At 43.7% G+C, this 21,628-nt stretch overlaps 1 protein-coding gene across 2 annotated transcripts in view; it reads left to right on the plus strand.

The window, feature by feature from the left end:
• Nucleotides 1-21,628, plus strand: part of nle1 (notchless homolog 1 (Drosophila)) — a 35,422-nt gene that overhangs the window by 3,365 nt on the left and 10,429 nt on the right. For both annotated transcript variants that reach the window (XM_043718174.2, XM_087977239.1), the window contains exons 2-8: nucleotides 810-964; nucleotides 2,537-2,754; nucleotides 5,064-5,143; nucleotides 9,661-9,737; nucleotides 10,107-10,204; nucleotides 12,483-12,675; nucleotides 16,626-16,761. In XM_043718174.2, coding sequence (XP_043574109.1) covers nucleotides 830-964; nucleotides 2,537-2,754; nucleotides 5,064-5,143; nucleotides 9,661-9,737; nucleotides 10,107-10,204; nucleotides 12,483-12,675; nucleotides 16,626-16,761 — 937 coding nt within the window. In that variant the 5' untranslated portion in view covers nucleotides 810-829. The remainder of the gene's footprint in view (nucleotides 1-809; nucleotides 965-2,536; nucleotides 2,755-5,063; nucleotides 5,144-9,660; nucleotides 9,738-10,106; nucleotides 10,205-12,482; nucleotides 12,676-16,625; nucleotides 16,762-21,628) is intronic.

Consider the following 21,628-nt stretch of genomic DNA (forward strand, 5'->3'; position numbering starts at 1 on the left):
GAGTAGGCCATTTGGCCTCTGAGCCTCTTCTACCATTCAATAGGATTGTGGCTGATATTACATTCCTCACATCCACTTCCCTGCCCTTTCGCTGTAACCCTTGAGTCCCTGATAGACTCTTGATCAGTCTCTGCCCGAAGTATGCATACAGTATGTGCCCCCCCATAGCTCTCTGAGGCAAGGATTTCCAGAGGAACACAACCCTTTGAGAGAGGAAGTTCCTCTTCATCTCAGTTTATTCTGAGACAATGCTCTCTGGACCTGGACTCTCCCATGAGTGGAAACATCCTCTCAGCAATTACTCTGTCAAGGCCTTTAAGAATCCTGTAGGTTTCAATGAGGTCTCCTTTCATTCTTCTAAATGCCAATGGGTAGAGTCCCAACCTGTCTAACTGGGGATCATCCTCGTGAATTTTCTTTGAACTGCTTCCACTGAAACAAAACCTTCCCTTATAAGGGGGAGCAAAACTGCTCACATTACTTAAGATGTGGTCTCACACCAGCACCTTGTATAGCACTCTGTTATACTCTAACCGCCTTGAAATAAGGGCCAACATTCCATTAGCCTTCCTGATTACCCACTGCACCTGTGTGCTGGCTTTGTGTTTCGTGCACAAGTACCCCGAATCCCTTTTTGTTGCAGCTTTCCGCATTTTCTTTCATTTTAATTTGACCTTCTTTCATGCAGACCATTCTGATTTTGGCCCGATCAGTTGATTTGCTGATAGATCTGCAAAATGATTACAAGTGCTGCAGTTTTCACAGCCCTTGATGGTTGATTGGCTTCTCTCTCCATTTTTCCTCTCCAGCTCTTATTTAGGGTCCAGCCATGAAGGAGGGCAGCCAGCGACTGCTGGTACAGTTCAAAGATGAGAGCGGGGAGACTCTGGGGGCACCTTTAGACGTTCCAGTTGACATAACCCCAGACAAGTTGCAGCTTGTGTGCAATGTTCTGTTGGCAAAGGTAAAATCATTTCACATTTTAAACTGTCGTGTGTGGAGTACCATGGCACATACTGTGACTCTTGCATGTCTTCCCACTTCCAATCGTGGCTGTGTTTTCAGCTGTATGTGTTAAACGTACAGGAGTTGAGTTAACAGAGGATTCACCTGTGCTGCACAAGACAGGCACAAGGTCTAAGTTGTACCAATCTGAAGATACCTGAACCTGATTGATCTCTGAAGCAAACCCAGGCCTTGGATAGTGAGGGTCTTATGGTGCAGTGCTAGTATCCCCCTTCTCGCCCAGAAGGCCAAGTCCCTCCTGCCCCAGAGGTGTGTCATTACACATGCGAACATGTTTTAAAAATGTGTAGGAGCTGACCGATGCTATAGCCATTGGGTTTTTGGAATGGTTTAAGAAGGCAGCTCAGCACCTTCTCCTCTTCCTCCTGTGCCACTCCCCCCCCTCCCCAGAGCCTGTAATCCTGCATTTCCTCTGGTCAGTCCACCTAGCCTGTACATTCCTGGACACTATGGGCAATTTCCCATGACCAGTCCACCTAGCCTGTACATCTCTGGACATTACGGGCAATTTCCCATGACCAGTCCACCTAGCCTGTACATTCCCGGACACTATGGGCAATTTAGCCTGGCCAATCCACCTAACCTGCACATCTTCGGACTATGGGAGGAAACCAGAGCACCTGGAGGAAACCCACACAGACACGGGGAGAATGTGCAAACTCCATACAGATAGTCGCCCGAGGCTGGAAATGAACCTGAGTCCCTGGCGCTGTGAGGTAGCAGTGCCTTTTCCAATGAATGAATAAGATATGCAAAATAAATTTTGATAAGGAATTTTCAGTATGGACAAAGAATTGAGAGATTCTCTTAATACTGCAATGGAGTGTCAGCTTAGATTTTTGTGCTCAAGCCCCTGGGATGGGTTTGAACTCTCAACACTTGACTCCATGATAAGAGTGCTACCCAGAGAGTTACACATGACCCGGTTATGTCAGTCTGATAGAACATGAGGTCGTGACTGTGAATACGTGCACAGACTTTATCAGGGCTGTACAGTCACTGGGGGAGTGCTGATAGGAAGGCAGACACCTCCCACTGTCAGAGTTCAACTTTGAGGAATCGAAAACAGGCCTGCAAGCTGAACTCTTAATCAAGGACACAAGGGGGAGGAAAATCACTGTCTTTTAACTATCTTTGTTACATGAGTAATCAGAAGTTGTATCAGTCAGGATTGATGACCAGTGGTTCATTTTTTATTTATCCTGATTGACAGGATGTAGGTGTCGCTGACTGGGCCTAGTATTTATTGCCCATCCCTAATTTTCCCCACTCGGAGACAATTCTAGGATTTTGACTCAGCAACGCTGAAGGAATAGAGATATATTTCCAGGTCAGGATGGTGAGGGGCTTGGGGCATTTGCAGGTACCTGTGTATCTGCTGTACTTGTCAGTCTGGGGTGACCGAGGTTGTGGGTATGAAAGTACTTTGTTGTTGATTTGTAGTAGAACCATTGGATAGCGGGTGGCCACTGGGGTAAATAAATGAAACTGCATTTTCTGATGATTTCAGGATGACCCCCCGCCGTTGGCCTTCTTTGTGCATGAGACTGAGATTGTCACCTCGCTGGAGAAGACACTGCAAGAGCAAAAGGTGGAAACGGAAAATGTTATTGACATTATTTACCAACCGCAGGCTGTGTTTCGGGTTCGGGCTGTGACGCGTTGTACCAGCTCTTTGGAAGGACACGCTGAAGCGGTCATTTCAGTGGCCTTCAGTCCAACTGGGAGGCAAGTCTCTTGAAGAGAAAAATTATTTGAATCTGTTCCTTTTACATTAGCTGTGTCCCTGTTGGTAGCTCCCTGATCCCTCAATTACAAACATCCTGCTTCAAGTTCTGTTACAGGTTTTGAGCTCAAAAACTAAAGCTGCTACTCCAGTACAGTACTGGGGGAAATGCTGCACTGTTAGAAATGTACTCTTATACATGATAAAAGGTTTATGCAAAGGTAAAGGCCATTTGGCCTATCATACTTGCATGGGCTTATTAAACTAGCATCATTGCCTCGTACCCCAGTCTCCTGAATTTTTATCCAAATAAATGGGACTTCTTTCACTGGACCATAGGAGGTTGAGAGCGACCTTATAGAGTTTTGTAAAATCATGAGGGGCATAGATAAAGTGAATGGCAGTTGTCTTTTTCCTAGGGTGGGTGATTTCATGAGTAGAGGGCACATTTTTAATGTGAGAGGAGAAAGATAAAAGAAAGGACATGAGGGGCAATCTTTTTTTTTAAACAGAGGGTGGTATGTGTGTGGAATGATCTTCCAGAGGATATAGTGGATGTGGGTGCAGTTACAAGGTTTTAAAGACATTTGGATAAGTCCAGGAATAAGAAATGTTTGGAGGGATATAGACGAAGCACAGGTAGTATTTAGTTTGGGATTATGGTCAGCATGGATTGAAGGGACTGTTTCTGTGCTGGATGACTCAGTGACTCTAAATAATCATCCAATGCCCTTTTGAATGCCTCAGTCTCCAGGCACTGTTCCCTGACTACTCGCTGAGTTAGATCATTTCCTCACATCACCCTTAGCACTTTCATGCATCTCTTTAAATCTTTACCCTGTCATTCTTGTTCCTTTTACAAGTGGATGCAGTTTCTCCCTATCTACTCTACCCAGCCTGCTCAGGGCTTTGAAATGTGATGGTAAATCAAAGTCTCAACTGCCTGCTCAGGTAGATACTGAAGACCCCCTATTCTGAAGAGGAGCCAGGAATTTATCCTCTGTCCTACCCAGTATTTACCCCTCTACCAGCATTGCAAAAACTCATTCACACATTGCTGTTTGTGTGAGTTTGCTGTCTGCATATTGGCTGCCATAGTTCCCACATTTCAGCAATGGAGTCACTGAGTCGTACAGTATGGAACCAGACCCTTCGGTCCAACCAGTCCATGCCCAACATAATCCCAAACTCAACTAGTCCCACTTGCCTATGTTTGGCCCATAACTCTCCAAACATTTTGTGTTTGTGGATTTATCTTTTGTCTTTTAAATGTTGTAACTGTACCCGGATCCACCATTTCCTCTGGAAGATCATTCCATAGACAAAGCACTCTCCATGTAAACAAAAAAAAGTTGTGCCATATGTCGTTTTTAAATCTTTCTCCTCCAACCTCAAAAATATGCCCCTGGCTATGAACTCACCCACCCTCGGGATAAGATCCTTTTCACTTACTCTATATATGCTCCCCATGATTTTATAAACCTCAATAAAAGGTCACTCCTCAACCTCCGACGTTCCAGTGAGCAAAGTGCCAGCCTTTCCAGTCTATTTTTATATCTCAAATCCTCCATTCCTGGCAACATCCTGGTAAGGTAAATCTTTTCTGAACTGTCTGCATTTCAAAGGCACTTCATTGTCTGTAAAAATAATATGAAAAATAATATGCTTAAGTTTAAACAAAAGCACTTGTGTAGGAATGCATAATGTAATGCACAATATTATGCGTAATGCATAACGTAGTAATGCATGATACTTTCTGACATTCTCAAAATGCCCGAGTTTTTCACACAGTAAGTGTGTTTTTGGGCAGGGGACGTGAGAGCTTTGGGTGCCCGTCTGAACTTAATATCAGGTCTGTGTAGAAACCCGGGAAGTAATTCTTCAGATGACATCCCTTGCTGTAAAGTTGTGTCATATGTCATTGAAACTTACCTGGCGTGACATGATGTTCCCCGAGTAGTGGATCCAGAACCAGGGAACTTAGTCTCATGAGGAGGAATTTCCTTTTACAGAAGGTGGTGAATCTCTGGCATCCTCCATCCCAGAGGCTGCAGAAGCTCTGTCACTGAGTATGTTTCAGACAGCAATCAATAGATTTCTGGATACTAATGACATTAATGGATGTGGAGATAGTGGTGAGATGATCAGCCATGATCTGTTTGAGAGGCGAAGCTGAATTTGATATGTAGAATGGTCTACTGCACCTCTGTTATTAACTGTGTAGCACTGCTAATGGTTGGTGTAGTTGAATGTACATGGTGCTAATGGCATACGGTGTGCAGTATTGACCCATTGTCTCTGATGTTTAAAGGTATCTAGCAAGTGGATCAGGGGACACTACGGTGCGGTTCTGGGATCTGTCAACAGAAACCTCTCAGTTCACATGTAAAGGCAAGTTCACTTTGAGAGTTACACAATTCTTTCCAACACAACACACAACTTTTTTGATTTGATCTGATTTATTATTGTCACACATCAAGGTACAGTAAAACGTTTTGCGTGCTGTCCAGGCAGATCATACCAAACATGGGGTGATTGAACAAAGCGAGGAATGCAATGTTACGGCTGCAAAGATGGTGCACAAAAATCAAGATCAATATTAGATTTGAAATTTGAGAGGTCCATTCAGAATTCTAAAAAAGCGAGGAAGAACCTGTTCTTGAACCTATTGGTGCATGGGTTTAAGCTTTTTTTTAGATTAGATTAGATTAGATTAGATTACTTACAGTGTGGAAACAGGCCCTTCGGCCCAACAAGTCCACACCGACCCGCCGAAGCGTAACCCACCCATACCCCTACATTTACCCCTTTACCTAACACTACGGGCAATTTAGCATGGCCAATTCACCTTACCTGCACATCTTTGGACTGTGGGAGGAAACCGGAGCGCCCGGAGGAAACCCACGCAGACACGGGGAGAACGTGCAAACTCCACACAGTCAGTCGCCTGAGTCGGGAATTGAACCCGGGTCTCTGGCGCTGCGAGGCAGCAGTGCTAACCACTGTGCCACCGTGCCGCCCACCGTATCTTCTGTCTGACAGAAAGGTTGGAGGAGATTATAACCAGGGTGCAAGGGGTCTTTGGTGATGTTGGCTGCCTTTCCACATCATCAAGAAGCGTCGATGAAGTCAATGGATTGGAGATTGGTGTGGGCCGTGTTCACAACTTTCTATATCTTCTTCATAGTCCAGGGCAGAGCAGTTGCTGTACCAAGCCGTGATGCATCCAGATAGGATGCTTTCTATGGTGCATCTGTAAAAGTTGTTGAGGTTTCTTCTCGACATGCTGAATTTGGTTAGCCTCCTGAGGAGGAAGAAGCGTTGCTGTGCTGTCTTGACCATTACATCAATGTGGGTGGTCCCAGATTTTTGCTGTCTGGTTTGGAATCCTGATGCATGCAGCACCTCCTGGGAAGGTGACTGGCCTCCCTTCCAGCCTTACATCAGAGCATTTTCAAACAATATTGGGGAGTGAGACCAGAGGACAATGACTTAATTTGTTAGCTTGTACCTGTAGCTTGATTAAGTTAGTAGCATTTAGCGTCGTAGGCATGCAGCACAGAAACAGACCCTTCGGTCCAACTTGTCTGCACCAAACAGACCTTCCAACTTTGACCTAATCCCATTTGTCAGCATTTGGCCCATATCCCTCTGAACCTTTCCTATTCATATACTTATCCAGATGCCTTTTAAATGTTGTAATTGTACCAGCCCCCACCATTTCCTCTGGCAGCTCATTCCAGACATGCACTACCCTCTGGGTGAAAACGTTGCCCCTCTGGTCCCTTTTAAATCTTACCCCTCTCACCCTAAACATATGCCGTCTAGTTTTGGATTCCCCTATCCTCAAAAAAAAACTTTGGCTATTCACCCTATCCACACCCCTCATGATTAAACCTCTATAAGGTCACCCCTCAGTCTCTGATGTCCCCGGGCAAACAGCCCCAAGCCTATTCAGCCTCTCCCTATAACTCAAATCCTCCAACCCTCGCAACATCCTTGTAAGTCTTTTCTGCATGCTCTCAGGTTTAATAACATCCTTCCTGTAGAAGGGTGACACGAATTGTATGCAGTATTCTAAAAGTGGCCTCACCAATGTCCAGTACAGCTACAATATGAAGTTCCAACTCTTATCCTTGATGTTCTGACCAATAAAGATAAGCATACCAAACACCTTTGTCACCACCCTGTCCACCTGTGACTCTATATTCAAGGAACTATGGACTTGCACCCCTACGTCTCTTTGTTCGGCCACATTTCCCAGGGCCCTACTGTTAACTGTATTAGTGCTGCTGTGGTACGCCTTATCAAAATGTAACACCTCACATTTATCTAAATTAAACCCAATCTGCAATAACCTTTTCTCCTGAAACGCAAGACTGAGGATTCAAGCGACCAGTCTGTTTATTTTCTCGCATTCACCGAAATGTCACAACACAGAAGGAGGCTCTATCTCGTGAATTGAGTGTCATTACCTTGTGTCAATCTTCTGCTTTTTCCCTGCAACGTTGCAAACTATTTGTACCCAACTATAATGCCTTTTTGCATGCCTTAATTTGAACATGCTTCTACCAGATTTCCAGGCAGTGCATTCCATACCCTAACTCCTCACTGACTGAAAAAGATTTCTACACTTCACCCTTACTACTTTTCCACATCACATTAAATCTGTGCTCTCTTTTTCTTATTTCTTTTATGAGTGGGAATAGTTTTCCTTTTCTCCTTTCTTTTTTATGCAGGCCACTCATGGTTGTAAAAACCTCCATTAAACCTTCTCTAACCCACCTCTCCAAGGAGGACAGTCCCAATTTATCCAATTTAAACAGAAACTGAAGTTCCTGATCCATGGCATCATTGTTATGAACTGCTTCTGCACTCTCCAGTGTATTCACATCCTTCCTATAAGATGGTATCCTGAACTGTATACAAAGCTTCGCTGAGTATTGTCTCACACGAGGTCAAATTCACCTCCTTGCCCTTGTTCTCCATCAATAAAGCCAAGGACACTGTATGCTTTACTTACTGTTCTCTCTACCTTTCCTGCCACTTTCCGTGGTCTTCGTGTACATACACCCAGGCCCCTCCACTCCCTGGGGAATTCCACTGCACCCCCACTCCTAGCCCCCAAAAATCCATCGATTGCATGGTTCCTGCCATTCATCAATTTTTGTATCCAATTTTAGTAACCTAACCCCCCCCCCCCCCATTCCTTTTGTTCAGTTAATTTTCAGTATATTAGTCCACAATGGTATTTACTGTCTAGCTGCTAACTTCACATTTCTAACTTGAATATCTTAGAATCTTCCAAGCATGCGCGTGCCGAGCAATTTTAATCATTTTCTCATAATGAGCTATGGCTCGAATCAGAAGCGGTTTTGAATATCGCTGTATAGGTGCACTTTTTATTAATAAAGAAAATTCTAATCGACCTGTTCAGAGATGTTGTTACACATCTCTGCAACAGGTGGGACTTGAGTCTAAGTCTCATAGCGCAGAGCTAGGGACACAGCCACAAGAGTCAGAGTGACCCAGATACACCCCCCACCCATATTATCTTCTTTATAATTAAAACCTGGCATGTCGATGTTCTTTCCCATCTCAACAATGTCATTTGAAATGCAGCAGGTGGCGCTCTTTCTCCAGTTGGGACTGAAGCACTGTAACAGCTTGGGCACAGAATAGAGGAGGTTTAACTCTATATGAAACCCCCGTTAGTCTCAAGCTGCAAGTAGTATTCCCTCTAAACTGAACATCTGTGTGCAGATGCAGTCACCCCAAAGTTCTGTGCGTCGCGATTAGCGTTAGCACACCAATTACAATCTGGTTCTGGAAGTCACTCTCATGTGCAGCTGATAGAGGAATCACTGTCTGCCAGTGCATGGTGCAAAGCAATTACAGAGATGGTTCCATTCCCCCAGCGTTACCTTCCAAGTGATTAGTGTGATATTTATCAAAAAGATGACCGGCTGGTTTTGAGATTCGAGGTGGTGTTATAGCCTGTGTTGTGTCAAGTGTAGCTCATCAGGTGTTACTGAGTCAGGAGGACTGACCTACTCCTGAGGCTATGGCCCACTGTAATCCAGGCAGCGCCCGAAGGTGTGCCGCATTGTCAGTTCCATGTTTCAGGTGAGATGTGAAATCAAGGTCCTGTCTGCACTCTGTGATGGATTCCAGGGCATTATACCGAGGTGAAATGTAGGGGAATTACTAACGGTGATATGGTCAATCTCTCAATCAACACCCTGCAAAACAAAAGCTGGTGACCTGGTCATTGACACAATTCTGTGAGTGGGAGCTTGCTGTGCTTTAATTAGCTGTTGCATTTCCTATGTGGCAACACAGAAAAACAGTAGATTGTTGTTATAAAGCACTTTGAAACATGCTGAGATCATGAATGTACTTTATAAATACCAATTCTTCTTTATATTCAGTATTGAATTTCTGCTCTACTAACCAGCGTGAAAAGACCTAATAACGTTGGATTGAGCCCCTTTGAAGATTGCCATTTGAAGACATAACTTTTATGTGAATCCAATACTGTTACTTTATAATGAGGCATCAACCTATTTAAAATTGTGGACAACTCTAATCTTGTTCAATTGAAAACTCAATTTCAAGGCAGTAATGGTCCCACTCTGGCAATTGCAGTTTAAACTTCCTCTTAACTCACACCATTTCTGTGCCTTGCCTTTGATTATCTGTCTTTCTTTAATTCAGTGCAATTTTTATGGCAGGAGTGAAATGAGATTGAGCCCTTGCGATTATTAATGAACCAATGAAACTCCGACAAGTTACAGTGGATGAGTTAATTTTCCATTTGAGCGATGTGTCTTTCATTAATAATTCAAAGTTGGCAAAATGGACAGGAACTAATGTGCCTGAAAAGGGTTTCATTTCTTTTCCCTTAGGTCACAAGCACTGGGTATTGAGCATTGCCTGGTCTCCTGATGGAAAAACACTGGCTTCTGGGTGCAAGAATAGTCAGGTATTTAATCTTTAAAAGAAAGAAAATTACCCTCTAGGGTTTGTCTACATTTATCAAACTGTCAATCAGTGTTAATTATTGGATATTAATTATTTTTTCACTCTTAAGCTTTCCATTGACTGTCTCAGCAACTAATCCCTGTTTAAGAGGGAGATGGAGCTGTTTAAAAAGTAGGCATTTCAAAATATGGCCATGAATTTTACATTTCTCTTGAACACCCTGCTTGTCTCAGTAAAACAACAGGACTCTGAGTGAGGCCTGAATAAGTAAGCTGGAATCTGGGAGTAGAAGCTTTTGGTGGGTGGTTTCTGAAGTCTCAGTAAGTCGTGTGTTTTTGGGTGAAGTTGTACATTGCCTGTTTAATTTCAGATATTCCTGTGGGATCCCAGGACCGGCAAGCAAATTGGAAAAGTTCTGACAGGACACTCGAAATGGATTACATATCTTTGCTGGGAACCGCTGCACATGTGAGTAAATAATTTATAAAGAACTATATAGCCAGATTTCGAACAGTTGTCCTTTCGACAACACTTTTAACTTCAGTGGCCCACAACTCGAGGACATCCACCTTGAGATGGTGATCAGCACTGTAGCTCAGTGATTTGAAAAGTAGCACTTCCAACAGTGCAGTACTCTCTTAGACCTGCACAGGACTATTGGCATAGAATTTTGTGCTTGAAGTCCTTGAGTCCGCAATTTCAATGAGTGACTAACTGCTTCCGAGCAGTAGAGATTTTGGGACAGATAATTTCCCCTCCATTTGCTGTACTGAACGAGCGATAATGCATTATTTAGAAGCACTGCAAAGTGGGTCATAGCTAATTGAGGATACACGAGAATTGTTGCTTATAGTTTATAAAATGTGTTGAGGGCTCACACTTGTTACACTCAAGGCAACATACAATGTTATTGTATTGCTCCGTACCTTTATATAATGATACAAGTTGCATAAAACACTTGCTTAGCCTGAGCTGGAGTACTCTGTCTAACTCTGAACTGCACACACCTTTGGAGGAGAATGCAGGAAAGCTGCACAAAAATGAATCCAAGGATGAAGGACCCCTATCGTGAAGGTCGATTTTAAAAAAGTTTGAGCTGTTTTCCTGGGGGATGTGGAGATCCGATAGATGCATTCAGAATTGTGGACACTAAGTGGAAGAAAGTGTTGCCCCTCAAGAAAGGATTGACAGTAAGCTGGCACAGATTCAAAGTGATACATAACAGATGCCAAAAAACACGTGAAAAATTTTTTTCACTGGATCCACTGCTTTTTTCTTTCGTTTTATATAAATGATTTAGATGTGAATATAGAAGGTATTTGGTTAGTAAGTTTGCAGATACCACTGTTGACACTGGAGAAGGTTATCTCGGAGTATAACGGTACCTTGATAATTGGACCAAGGATTGGCAGATGGAGTTTAAGTTTAGATTGATAAGGGAAACCAGGGCAGGGCTTACACAGTTAATGGTAGGGCCTTGGGGAGTGTTGCTGAACAAAAGGTGCATAGTTCCTTGAAGGTGGAGTTGCAAGAAGATAGGGTGCAGAATGTGTTTGGTATACTTACCTAGATTTGGTCAGTGCACTGAGTATAGGAGTTAGGAGGTCATGTTGTGGCTGTACAGGACATTAGTGAGACCATTTTTAAAATACTGCATTTAATTCTGGTCTCTCTGCTGTAGAAAGGGTGTTGTTAAACTTGAAAGGGTAAGTTCAGAAAAAAAGTACATAAATGTTGCTGGGATTGTTGGGATTTGAGCTACAGGGAAAGGCTGAATAAGGCTGGGGCGTTTTACCCTGGAGCGTCAGAGGCTGAGGGATGACATTACAGAGGTTTATAAAATCATGAGGCTGAATAGCCAAGGTCTTTTTCCCAGGTTGGGGGAGTCCAAAGCTAGAGGGCATAGGTTTACGATGAGAAGGGAAAGATTAAAAAGAGATCTAAGGGGCAACTTGGGCTGGTTTGTGTATGGAATGAGCTGCCAGAGGAAGTGATGGAGGCTGATACAATTACAGTATTTAAAAGGCATCTGGATGGGTACATGAATAGGAAGAGTTTGGAGGGATATGGGCCAAAGCTGAAAATGTGTTGCTGGAAAAGCGCAGCAGGTCAGGCAGCATTCAAGGAACAGGAGAATCGATGTTTCGGGCATAAGCCCTTCTTCAGGAATCAGGATATGGGCCAAATGCTGGCAAAGGGGATGAGATTAATTTGGGATAGCTGGTTGGAATGGACATGTTGGACCAAAAGGTCTGTTTCTGTTCTGTACATCTCTGTAACTCTATGACACACACAGGGTCATAGAGTGTTTAGGGTCTGGTATGCACTGCCTTGCTGTTAGGGTCTGGTATGCACTGCCTGAGAATGTGGTGGAGGCAGGTTCAATCAATGTTAGTTGAAAAAGGAAAACATGAAGGGAGGAGGACGAGCAATTTGGTTTTTGTCTTTCGGAGAGCTGGTGCAGACATGTTGGGCTGAATGGCCACCTCCTGCACTGTAATAGTTCCGTGATATTCTTACTATCTGTTGACCAAAATTTATTAATGCTCTCAGGATGGACAGGTTTGATGTTGGGAAAGGGAAAGTGGGTCTGATAAAGTTGTGACAGGCTCCGTGCCTAACTGGACTTTCTTTCTCATTCACAGCAATGAAGTTTTAATTCACAAAAAAAGGTACAATTTTTTTTTTTAAGCATGATTCTCGCTCTTTAACAAAGTGCTGTGTTTTGTTTTGCCTGTCCGGGCAGAAATCCACAGTGTCGTTACCTGGCCAGTGCGTCCAAGGACTGCAGCGTCCGAATCTGGGACACGATGCTGGGACTGTGTGATAAGATCCTGACGGGACACACGCAGTCGGTGACCTGTGTGAAGTGGGGCGGTGACGGGCTCATCTTTTCCTCCTCGCAGGACAGAACGATAAAAGTGTGGAGGGCCCAAGACGTGAGTGGGGTTCACTTTTTGAAGCAGTGGTCTGAGCGGTACGAAAGCCAGGTGAAAGAGGCTGGTGGTCTTTGTAGTGACTGGAACGTGGGCCAGGTTAACAGCCACAGTCAGGGAGCCCTGGCAGACACAGATAAACATTTCCCTTATTGGGCTTTCCGTGTTACTGGTTCACTGGGTGGTTTCCTGGTGGTGGAATTATTGAGTAAAGTTTTCAAAAAAAAAAGAAAAAAATAAATAAACAGGAAATTCAGAGTCTCCTCAGACTAAGGACTGACTCTCGAGTTAGCTGGTCAGAATCCATGTACTGTGCGCATGTAAATAGAGGGTGACTTGGTGACGGGATACTAGACTCTGTGCAATTAATTCAGTCTTGTGTTATGGAGGGGGTATCTGTGGACTGTGGGGAAAGAGGTTTGTGGGCTGGAGGGTTGATAGTGCTGAGACTGTCCAACTGCTGTAGATGCACCGTACAATATCCCAAGTTCAACATGAGAACCGGCTCCTCACTGGAAGCAAAAAGGATTCCACAGCATGAAGTAGGTGTTTCAGTAAACAGTTGAAAGCAATAATAAGCTTTATTGGATATATAAAGTCATTGTCCCTGGACCGAGAGCCCCAGGATCAAGTCCCACCTGCTCCAGAGGTAAGTTATAACATCTCTCTGAACAGGTTGATTAGAAAATTAGGTTAAATAAAAAGTTTATTTCGTGAATTGTTTGGCTCAGTGATGGAGGAGCTCTGCACATGAGGGCAAGGGACAAGGTTGGAGTGTTTGCATCACCTTCAGCGATAAGTGCTGAGGGGATGATCCATCTGACAAACCCACTTTCAGAGATGTCAAACAAAAGACAAAACGCATGGACGGCACAGTGGCTCACAGCACCAGGGACCCGGGTTCGATTCCCTCAGGTCACTGTGTGGAGTTTGCACATTCTCCCTGTGTCTGCATGGGTTTCCTCCCACAGTCTAAAAATATTCAGGTTAGTGGATTGGACAAGCTGAATTGCCAGTAGTATCCAGGGATATGGTGGATTGGATGTGGGAGAATGTGGGTTTAAGGGAATAGGGTGGGGTCTGCGTCTGGATGGGTTGCCCTTCAGGGGGTCAGTGTGGACTCACTCGGCAGAAAGACATATTTCCACATTGTAGGGATTCTACGACAGAGAGGTCATCAGCCTGTCCAAAATCTCATTTCATTGAAACTTTGCTGAATGTGTTTTTTAAAAAAATTCTAGAACCTTGTGGCACAGTGCTAATGTCCCTACCTCTGAGCTGGGATTCCTAGGTTCATGTCCCACCTGCTCCAACATGCATTATAACATCTCTGAGCATCTAAGAAAAGAATCTGCCAGTTGAACGGGTTCTTTTGGTGCAGTGGCAATGTCCCTAGCTCTGAGCCAGGATGTCTCACCTGCACCAGATTTGTATTATTGCAACTCTGAACAGGTTGGTTAGAAAATGAAGGTTTGACTTTTTTGGATTTATTAGTTATTATATTAGATTTCTGGACTCGAGATTTGGATTCACTATGTGTGGAACCATTTCCTGTACATCAACCCCATCACAACCCTTCCTTTATCCTGTCAATTTGATTCTAATTGCTGGCTGTGTATTCTCTCTATAAGGTGAATTTCCCTGGGTATGTTGTCATGGCAACAAGGTGTGCTTTTTTTAAAGTCATTGAAGACCATTCTCAAGATGTTCAATTCTGAAGATGGATCACTGAACCCGAGATGTTAACTCTGTGTTTTTCTTTCCACAGATGCTGCCAGACCTGCTGAGTTTCTCCAACAATTACTGTTTTAGTTTCAGATTTCTGCAGTTCTTTGTTTTACTCTCAATTCTTTGTTTGTGAGGCATCAGTTTCAGTGTTGGAGCTCAGAGGGGGGCTTTGTGTTAAATTCTGGATGTAGGTTTGCTCGCTGAGCTGGTAGCTTTGTTCTCCAATGTTTCGTCACCATACTAGGTAACATCATCAGTGAGCCTCCAAATGAAGCAATGGTGGTATGGCCTGCTTTCTAATTATGTGTTTAGGTTTCCTTGGGTTGATGATGTCATTTCCTGTGGATAAGTCATTTCCTGTTCCTTTTCTCAGGGTTGGTAAATGGGATCAAAGTCAATGTATTTGTTGATAGAGTTCCGGTTGGAATGCCATGCTTCTAGGAATTCTTGTGTGTGTCTCTGTTTGGCTTGTCCTAGGATGGGTGTGTTGTCCCAGTCGAAGTGGTGTCCTTCCTTATCTATATGTGAGGATACTAGTGAGAGAGGGTCATGTCTTTTTGTGGCTAGTTGGTGTTCATGTATCCTGGTGGCTAGTTTTCTGCCTGTTTGTCCAATGCAGTGTTTGTTACAGTTCTTGCAAGGTATTTTGTAAATAACATTAGTTTTGTTTATTGTCTGTATAGGGCCTTTCAAGTTCATTAGCTGCTGTTTTAGCATGTTGGCGAGTTTGTGGGCTACCATGATGCCAAGAGGTCTGAGTAGCCTGGCAGTCATTTCTGAGATGTCTTTGATGTAGGGGAGAGTGGCTAGGGTTTCTGGATGCGTGTTGCCTGCTTGTTTGGGTTTGTTGCTGAGAAATCTGTGTTCATTGGGTACCCGTTCTTTTTGAATACACGGTTTAGGTGATTTTCCTCTGTTCTGCATAGTTCCTCTGTGCTGCAATGTGTGGTGGCTCACTGAAGTAATGTTCTGATGCAGCTCTGTTTGTGGATGATTGCTTCTGTAGTTCAGTATTTGGTCCATATGTGTTGTTTTCCTGAGGACGCTGGTTTGAAGTTCTCCATTGGCTGTTCGCTCTACTGTGACATCTAGGAATGGCAGTTTGTTGTTGTTTTTCCTCCTCTTTAGTGAATTTTATGCCAGTAAGGAGATTATTGATGGTCTTGAAGGTTTCCTCTAATTTGTTTCATTTAGTGATGACAAAGGTGTCATCCACGTAGCGGACCCAAAGTTTGGGTTGGATTGTTGGCAGAGCTGTTTGCTTGAGGCTCTGCTAAGAACCTTGATATCGGAGATCCCATGGGTGTACCTTTGCTTTGTTTTGTAGGTTTTGTTGTTGAAGGTGAAATGGGTTGTAAGGCATAGGTTCACTAGCTTAGAGTCACAGAGTCATAGAGATGTACAGCATGGAAACAGACCCTTAGGTCCAACCCGTCCATGCTGACCAGATATCCCAACCCAATCTAGTCCCACCTGCCAGCACCCTGATGATAATTCAAGCTTCAACAACAAAACCTACAGACAGACCAACGGAACACCCATGTCATTTACAAAATACCTTGCAAGAACTGTATCAAACACTACATTGGACAAACAGGCAGAAAACTAGCTACCAGGATACATGAACATCAACTAGCCACAAAAAGATATGACCCTCTCTCATTAGTATCCTTACATATGGATGAGGAAGGACACCACTTTGACTGGGACAACACATCCATCCTAGGACAAGCCAAACAGAGACACGCATGAGAATTCCTAGAAGCATGACAATTCCAAATGGAACTCTATCAACAAACACATTGACTTGGATCCCATTTACCACCCCCTGAGAAAAAGAACAGGAAATGGCGCCACCACAGGAAATGGTGTCATCAACCGAAGGAAACCTAAACACATAAATAGAAAGTGGGCCATACCACCAGTGCTTCATTCGGAGGCTCACTGATGATGTTATCTTGTGATGAAATGTCAGAAAATGAACCTTCCAGCTCAGCGAGCAAACTTACATCCAGAACCTCAACCTGAGCTACAAATCTTTTCAAAACTCACTTTATGTTAAATTGTTTTGTGCACAGTCAGCATATATGTACATACTGATTGCACACTTGATGTTGTGAATGTGCTCCACTGTATACTAAGGTCTTAGCAAAACAAAACAGAACAAATATTCAGGGGCCAGTTTGGTCACTGTTTTATAAATTGTATGTGTGATCTGTTTTCAGGGGGTTATGTGCAGAACACTCCAGGGCCATGCACACTGGGTAAACACAATGGCACTCAGCACTGACTACGTACTGCGAACTGGGTCCTTCGAACCAGCAGAAGCCACAATTGTACCACAGGACAGTGATGATTCCCGTGGGTAATCGCGCTGCCTTTCCATTGCCTGTCTCCTCAGCCAATATTTATATTCTTATATTCAAAGAGAAACTCCCCAATTTTTGTTGTCTCATTTTAAGGATGTACAGCAAGCTTTTCATTAACCAGCATCTATGGGACGCTCGTAGATTGAATATGCCATTTGATCAAGTATTCCAGTCCACATAATCCAAATTAAAAACACACGCTGAGTAATAGAACTGTAATGCAGGGGATATACACGTCGCTGTTATACTTTATTTGCGGCATAAATCACTTAAATAATGCAACTTTGCTAACGTAAAACTTACTGGCAGAAACCCATCTCACTTGCACCCTCAACTGACTGCCTGGACATCGTAGAGTATGCGATAATACAGTTAAACTTCTGATATTTGAGGTATATAATTTCCTCTAACTCCACTGCATTCTGAGGCAGAACTCCAAAGTCACATGGTTCTCTGAGAGAAGACGTTTCCTCTCTTGTTCCTACGTTAAAAGGACTAAATTTAAAATAGTGTCCCGTTGTTCTGGACTCACCCACATCCTTTCCACATTCACCTTGTTGAGGCCATTCAGGATTTTCTAACCTCCATCAAATCGCCCCATATTCTTCTAAACTTTTGTAACAACAAGCCCTGTCTGTCTAAACTTTTTCCTCTGAGGCATTCAATCATTCTCTAAGCATCATTTTCATAAACCACCTCTGAACTACTCCAACACATTTACACCACTCTCTAAATAGGGAGACCACAAATGCACGCAGTACTCAAGATGTGGCCTCACCAATTCCTTTTATAACTAAAGCATAACATCCTTACGTTTGCTTTCAATTCATCATATGATAAAGGATAGCATCCGATTAACCATTCTTAGTCACTTGCTGTAGCAGCATCCAAGCCTTTACTGACTTGTGTACTAGAGCACCTGGATCCTTCTGCAGTCTTTCACTCACTGATTAAATAATCCTCTGCTTTTTCATTCTTCCTGCTAAAGTGAACAACTTCACGTTATCCCACATCAAACTCCATCTGCCACATTTAACCTGTCTAAAAATAGTCTGCGCCCTTGTTATGTCACCTTCACAACATACTTTCCGACCTATCTTCGTGTCATCTGTACATTTTGCCATCATGCCTGAATTTTCCTCATCTATGTCAGTGATGTCAGTAGTAAAAACTTGGGGGCCCAGCACAGATCCCTGTGGGACCCCACTCGTCACAACCTGCCAATCAGAAAAAGACCTATTTCTGTTTACTCTTCTGTCTGTGTTTGTATCTTACTGTGTGTCCTGAATAACCTTTCATGTAGAATCTTGTCAAATGCCTTTTGGAAATCCAAATGCAGAACATTTACAGTTCATACTATCCATTTTTAACTAGCTTTCTCTCACTCTTATTTGCCTTGATTAACGTTTTAGTCACAGTGGGGCGGCACGGTGGCACAGCGGTTAGCACTGCTGCCTCACAGCGCCAGGGATCTGGGTTCGATTCCCGCCTCAGGCGACTGTCTGTGCGCAGTTTGCACATTCTCCCTGTGTCTGCACGGGTTTCCTCCGGGTGCTCCGGTTTCCTCCCACAGTCCAAAGATGTGCAGGTCAGGTGAATTGGCCACGCTAAATTGCCCACAGTGTTAGGTGCATTAGTCAGGGGTAAATATGGGTCTGGGTGGGTTACACATCAGAGGGTCAGTGTGGACTTGTTGGGCCAAAGGGCCTGTTTCCACACTGTAGGGAATCTAATCTAATCATTCTCTACTTTTCTTTGTATTCTCATAAGTCATCATGTCTGCCATGCACCTTTGCCCAAATGTATGCTTTTCCCTTGCATTTGATGCTTTCCCTAACTACTTTAGTTAATCCTGCATGGGTTAGATTTTGACTGCTGTAAAGTATCTGTCACTCCTCTATTGAACTGTTTCATACTATAATATACTCCAGCTAGCTCAGCCTTCATACCCACACAGTTTCCCTTATTTAAAAAGGAAGTACTAGTTGTACTCCCGGTTTTCTCCCTTTTAAACTCGATAGTCACAGGTGAGGTGCCGGAAGACTGGAGGTTGGCAAACATGGTGGCACTATTTAAGAAGGGTGGTAATGACAAGCCAGGGAACTATAGGCCAGTGAGCCTGACGTCGGTGATGAGCAAATTGTTGGAGGGAATCCTGAGGGACAGGATTTACGCGTGTTTGGAAAGGCAAGGACTGATTAGGGATAGTCAACATGGCTTTGTGCGTGGGAAATCATGTCTCACAAACTTGATTGAGTTTTTTGAAAAAGTAACAAAGAAGATTGAGGACAGAGCAGTAGATGTGATATATATGGACTTCAGTAAGGCGTTCGACAAGGTTCCCCATGGGAGACTGATTAGCAAGGTTAGATCTCATGGAATACAGGGAGAACTAGCCATTTGGATACAGAACTGGCTCAAAGGTAGAAGACAGAGGGTGGTGGTGGAGGGTTGTTTTTCACACTGGAGGCCTGTGACCAGTGGAGTGCCACAAGGATCGGTGCTTGGCCCTCTACTTTTTGTCATTTACATAAATGATTTGGATGCAAGAATAAGAGGTACAGTTAGTAAGTTTGCAGATGACACCAAAATTGGAGGTGTAGTGGACAGCGAAGATTACAACAGGATCTGGACCAGATGGGCCAATGAGCTGAGAAGTGGCAGATGGAGTTTAATTCAGATAAATGCGAGGTGCTGCATTTTGGGAAAGCAAATCTTAGCAGGACTTATACACTTAATGGTAAGGTCCTAGGGAGTGTTGCTGAACAAAGAGAGCTTGGAGTGCAGGTACATAGCTCCTTGAAAGTGGAATCGCAGGTAGATAGGATAGTAAAGAAGGCGTTTGGTATGCTTTCCTTTATTGGTCAGAGTATTGAGTACAGGAGTTGGAAGGTCATGTTGCGACTGTACAGGACATTGGTTAGGCCACTGTTGGAATATTGTGTGCACTTTTGGTCTCCTTCCTATCGGAAAGATGTTGTGAAACTTGAAAGGGTTCAGAAAAGATTTACAAGCATGTTGCCAGGGTTGGAGGATCTGAGTTACAGGGAGAGGCTGAACAGGCTGGAGCAGTTTTCCCTGGAGCGTCAGAGGTTTACAAAATTATGAGGGGCATGGATAGAGGGGAAAGATATAAAAGAGACCTAAAGGGCAATTTTTTCACGCAGAGGGTGGTATGTGTTTGGAATGAGCTGCCAGAGGATGTGGTGGAGGCTGGTACAACTGCAACATTTAAGAGGCATTTGAATGGGTATATGAATAGGAAGGGTTTGGAGGGATATGGGCCAGCTGCTGGCAGGTGGGACTAGATTGGGTTGGGATATCTGATCGGCATGGACGGGTTGGAACGAAGGGTCTGTTTCCATGCTATACATTTCTACGACTCTATGTAAAATTCAATCACATTATGATGGCTTCTACCTAGAGGTGCCTTTATTCTGAGGTCATGAATTAACCCTGTCACATTACACAATACCAAGTCGAGTACAAGCCTGCTCTCTGGCCATTTTCAGAATATACAGTTTGAAGATACTGAAACCCCTTATCGAGGTTGTTATCGCCAACATGTTTTTTTCAGCTGTAATTGTTTGTACAGGGAGTCCCTGGTTTACAAATGCTCGTACTTATGAACTGATCCCATCCACAATTGTAACTTTCAAGACCCAAGCATACTAACATTTCCTGTACTCACAATTGGCTGCTTTACGGTGTCTTGCATTGTGTTCTGACAAACCAACTTCTGAACGGATTCTCGACTGGAACCCGGGGACTGCCTGTACATTAAAATCCCTGTAGTTATTGCTGTCCCTTTATCACAAGCTCCTCGTATACCCCTCCCTTCGTCAGGTACCGTTCACTTACTGCAGATCACACCAACCAATGATTTATTTCCCCTATAGTTGTTCTTCAAAACCCCACAGTCTCTTCATTCTGATCTCCTCAGCTAATTATTCCACCAGGATGACCTTTGCTTGGAGTGCCACCCTCTGCCTTTACCAAACTTCCTATACTTTTTGAATGGAATGTACCCTTCAATATCCAGATCCCAAACTTGTTATTCTGAAACTGTGTCTTTGTGATTGCTATCAGATATTCATTCACTTCAATGAGCAACATAAATGTGTACTTTTGCTTTATGCCATTTGTAATGTTTGCAGCAAGTGGTGTTGACTGATGGGTTTTTTTTGTTGAACGACCCTTTTCGTCCCTTAATTTTCCACCTAAAATATTTTGTTGTCCTGCCTCAGCTGTCTCCCTTTCATTGCATGTACGTCAGTCCATCACCTAACCCAACTCGCTTACCTTTAAAGCCCTCTCTGCTTCCCTGGTGTTGGGGCTTGCAAGAGCACCGGTCCCTGAATGGTTCAGCTGGTGACTGTCCCAGTGGTACACATTTTTTTTCTCTCAAAACTGCTGCCAGTATCCCACGAACCGCAGCCCAGTTCCCAAATAGTCTTTGAGCCGTACATTCACTTTGCTAGCTTTATTATTCACTGTGTGCCAGCGTGGTTCAGATAGTAACCCAGAGATGATTACTTTGCTGAGGTTCTATTTTGTAATTAGCACCTAACTTCACTGCAGACTTTTGTCCCCCCCATGTCGTTGGTGCCGACATGGACCGTGACTGCTGGATCTATATTAATGTGAGTTGTTGTTGTTGAAGCAGCATTGACTTGTATAAAGTGTCTCTCTCTCTCCCTCTCTCTACACTCCATCCCTCTCCCACTCTGTAACATGTTCTAAATATAGCCCAGCTTAGTCAAGTCATGCAGGGAGCTGGAAACAGTGCGACTGGGAAGTCTTTTTCCTGCAGGTTACCACAATTAAAATGCTTTTAAATTGATTTGAGGAGCTGTGAT

Source organism: Chiloscyllium plagiosum, unplaced genomic scaffold (genome assembly GCF_037043375.1).
Source record: "Chiloscyllium plagiosum isolate Xiang-an unplaced genomic scaffold, Cpla_swu_hap1 HiC_scaffold_31, whole genome shotgun sequence".
In the NCBI taxonomy this organism is placed as follows: Eukaryota; Metazoa; Chordata; class Chondrichthyes; order Orectolobiformes; family Hemiscylliidae; genus Chiloscyllium; species Chiloscyllium plagiosum.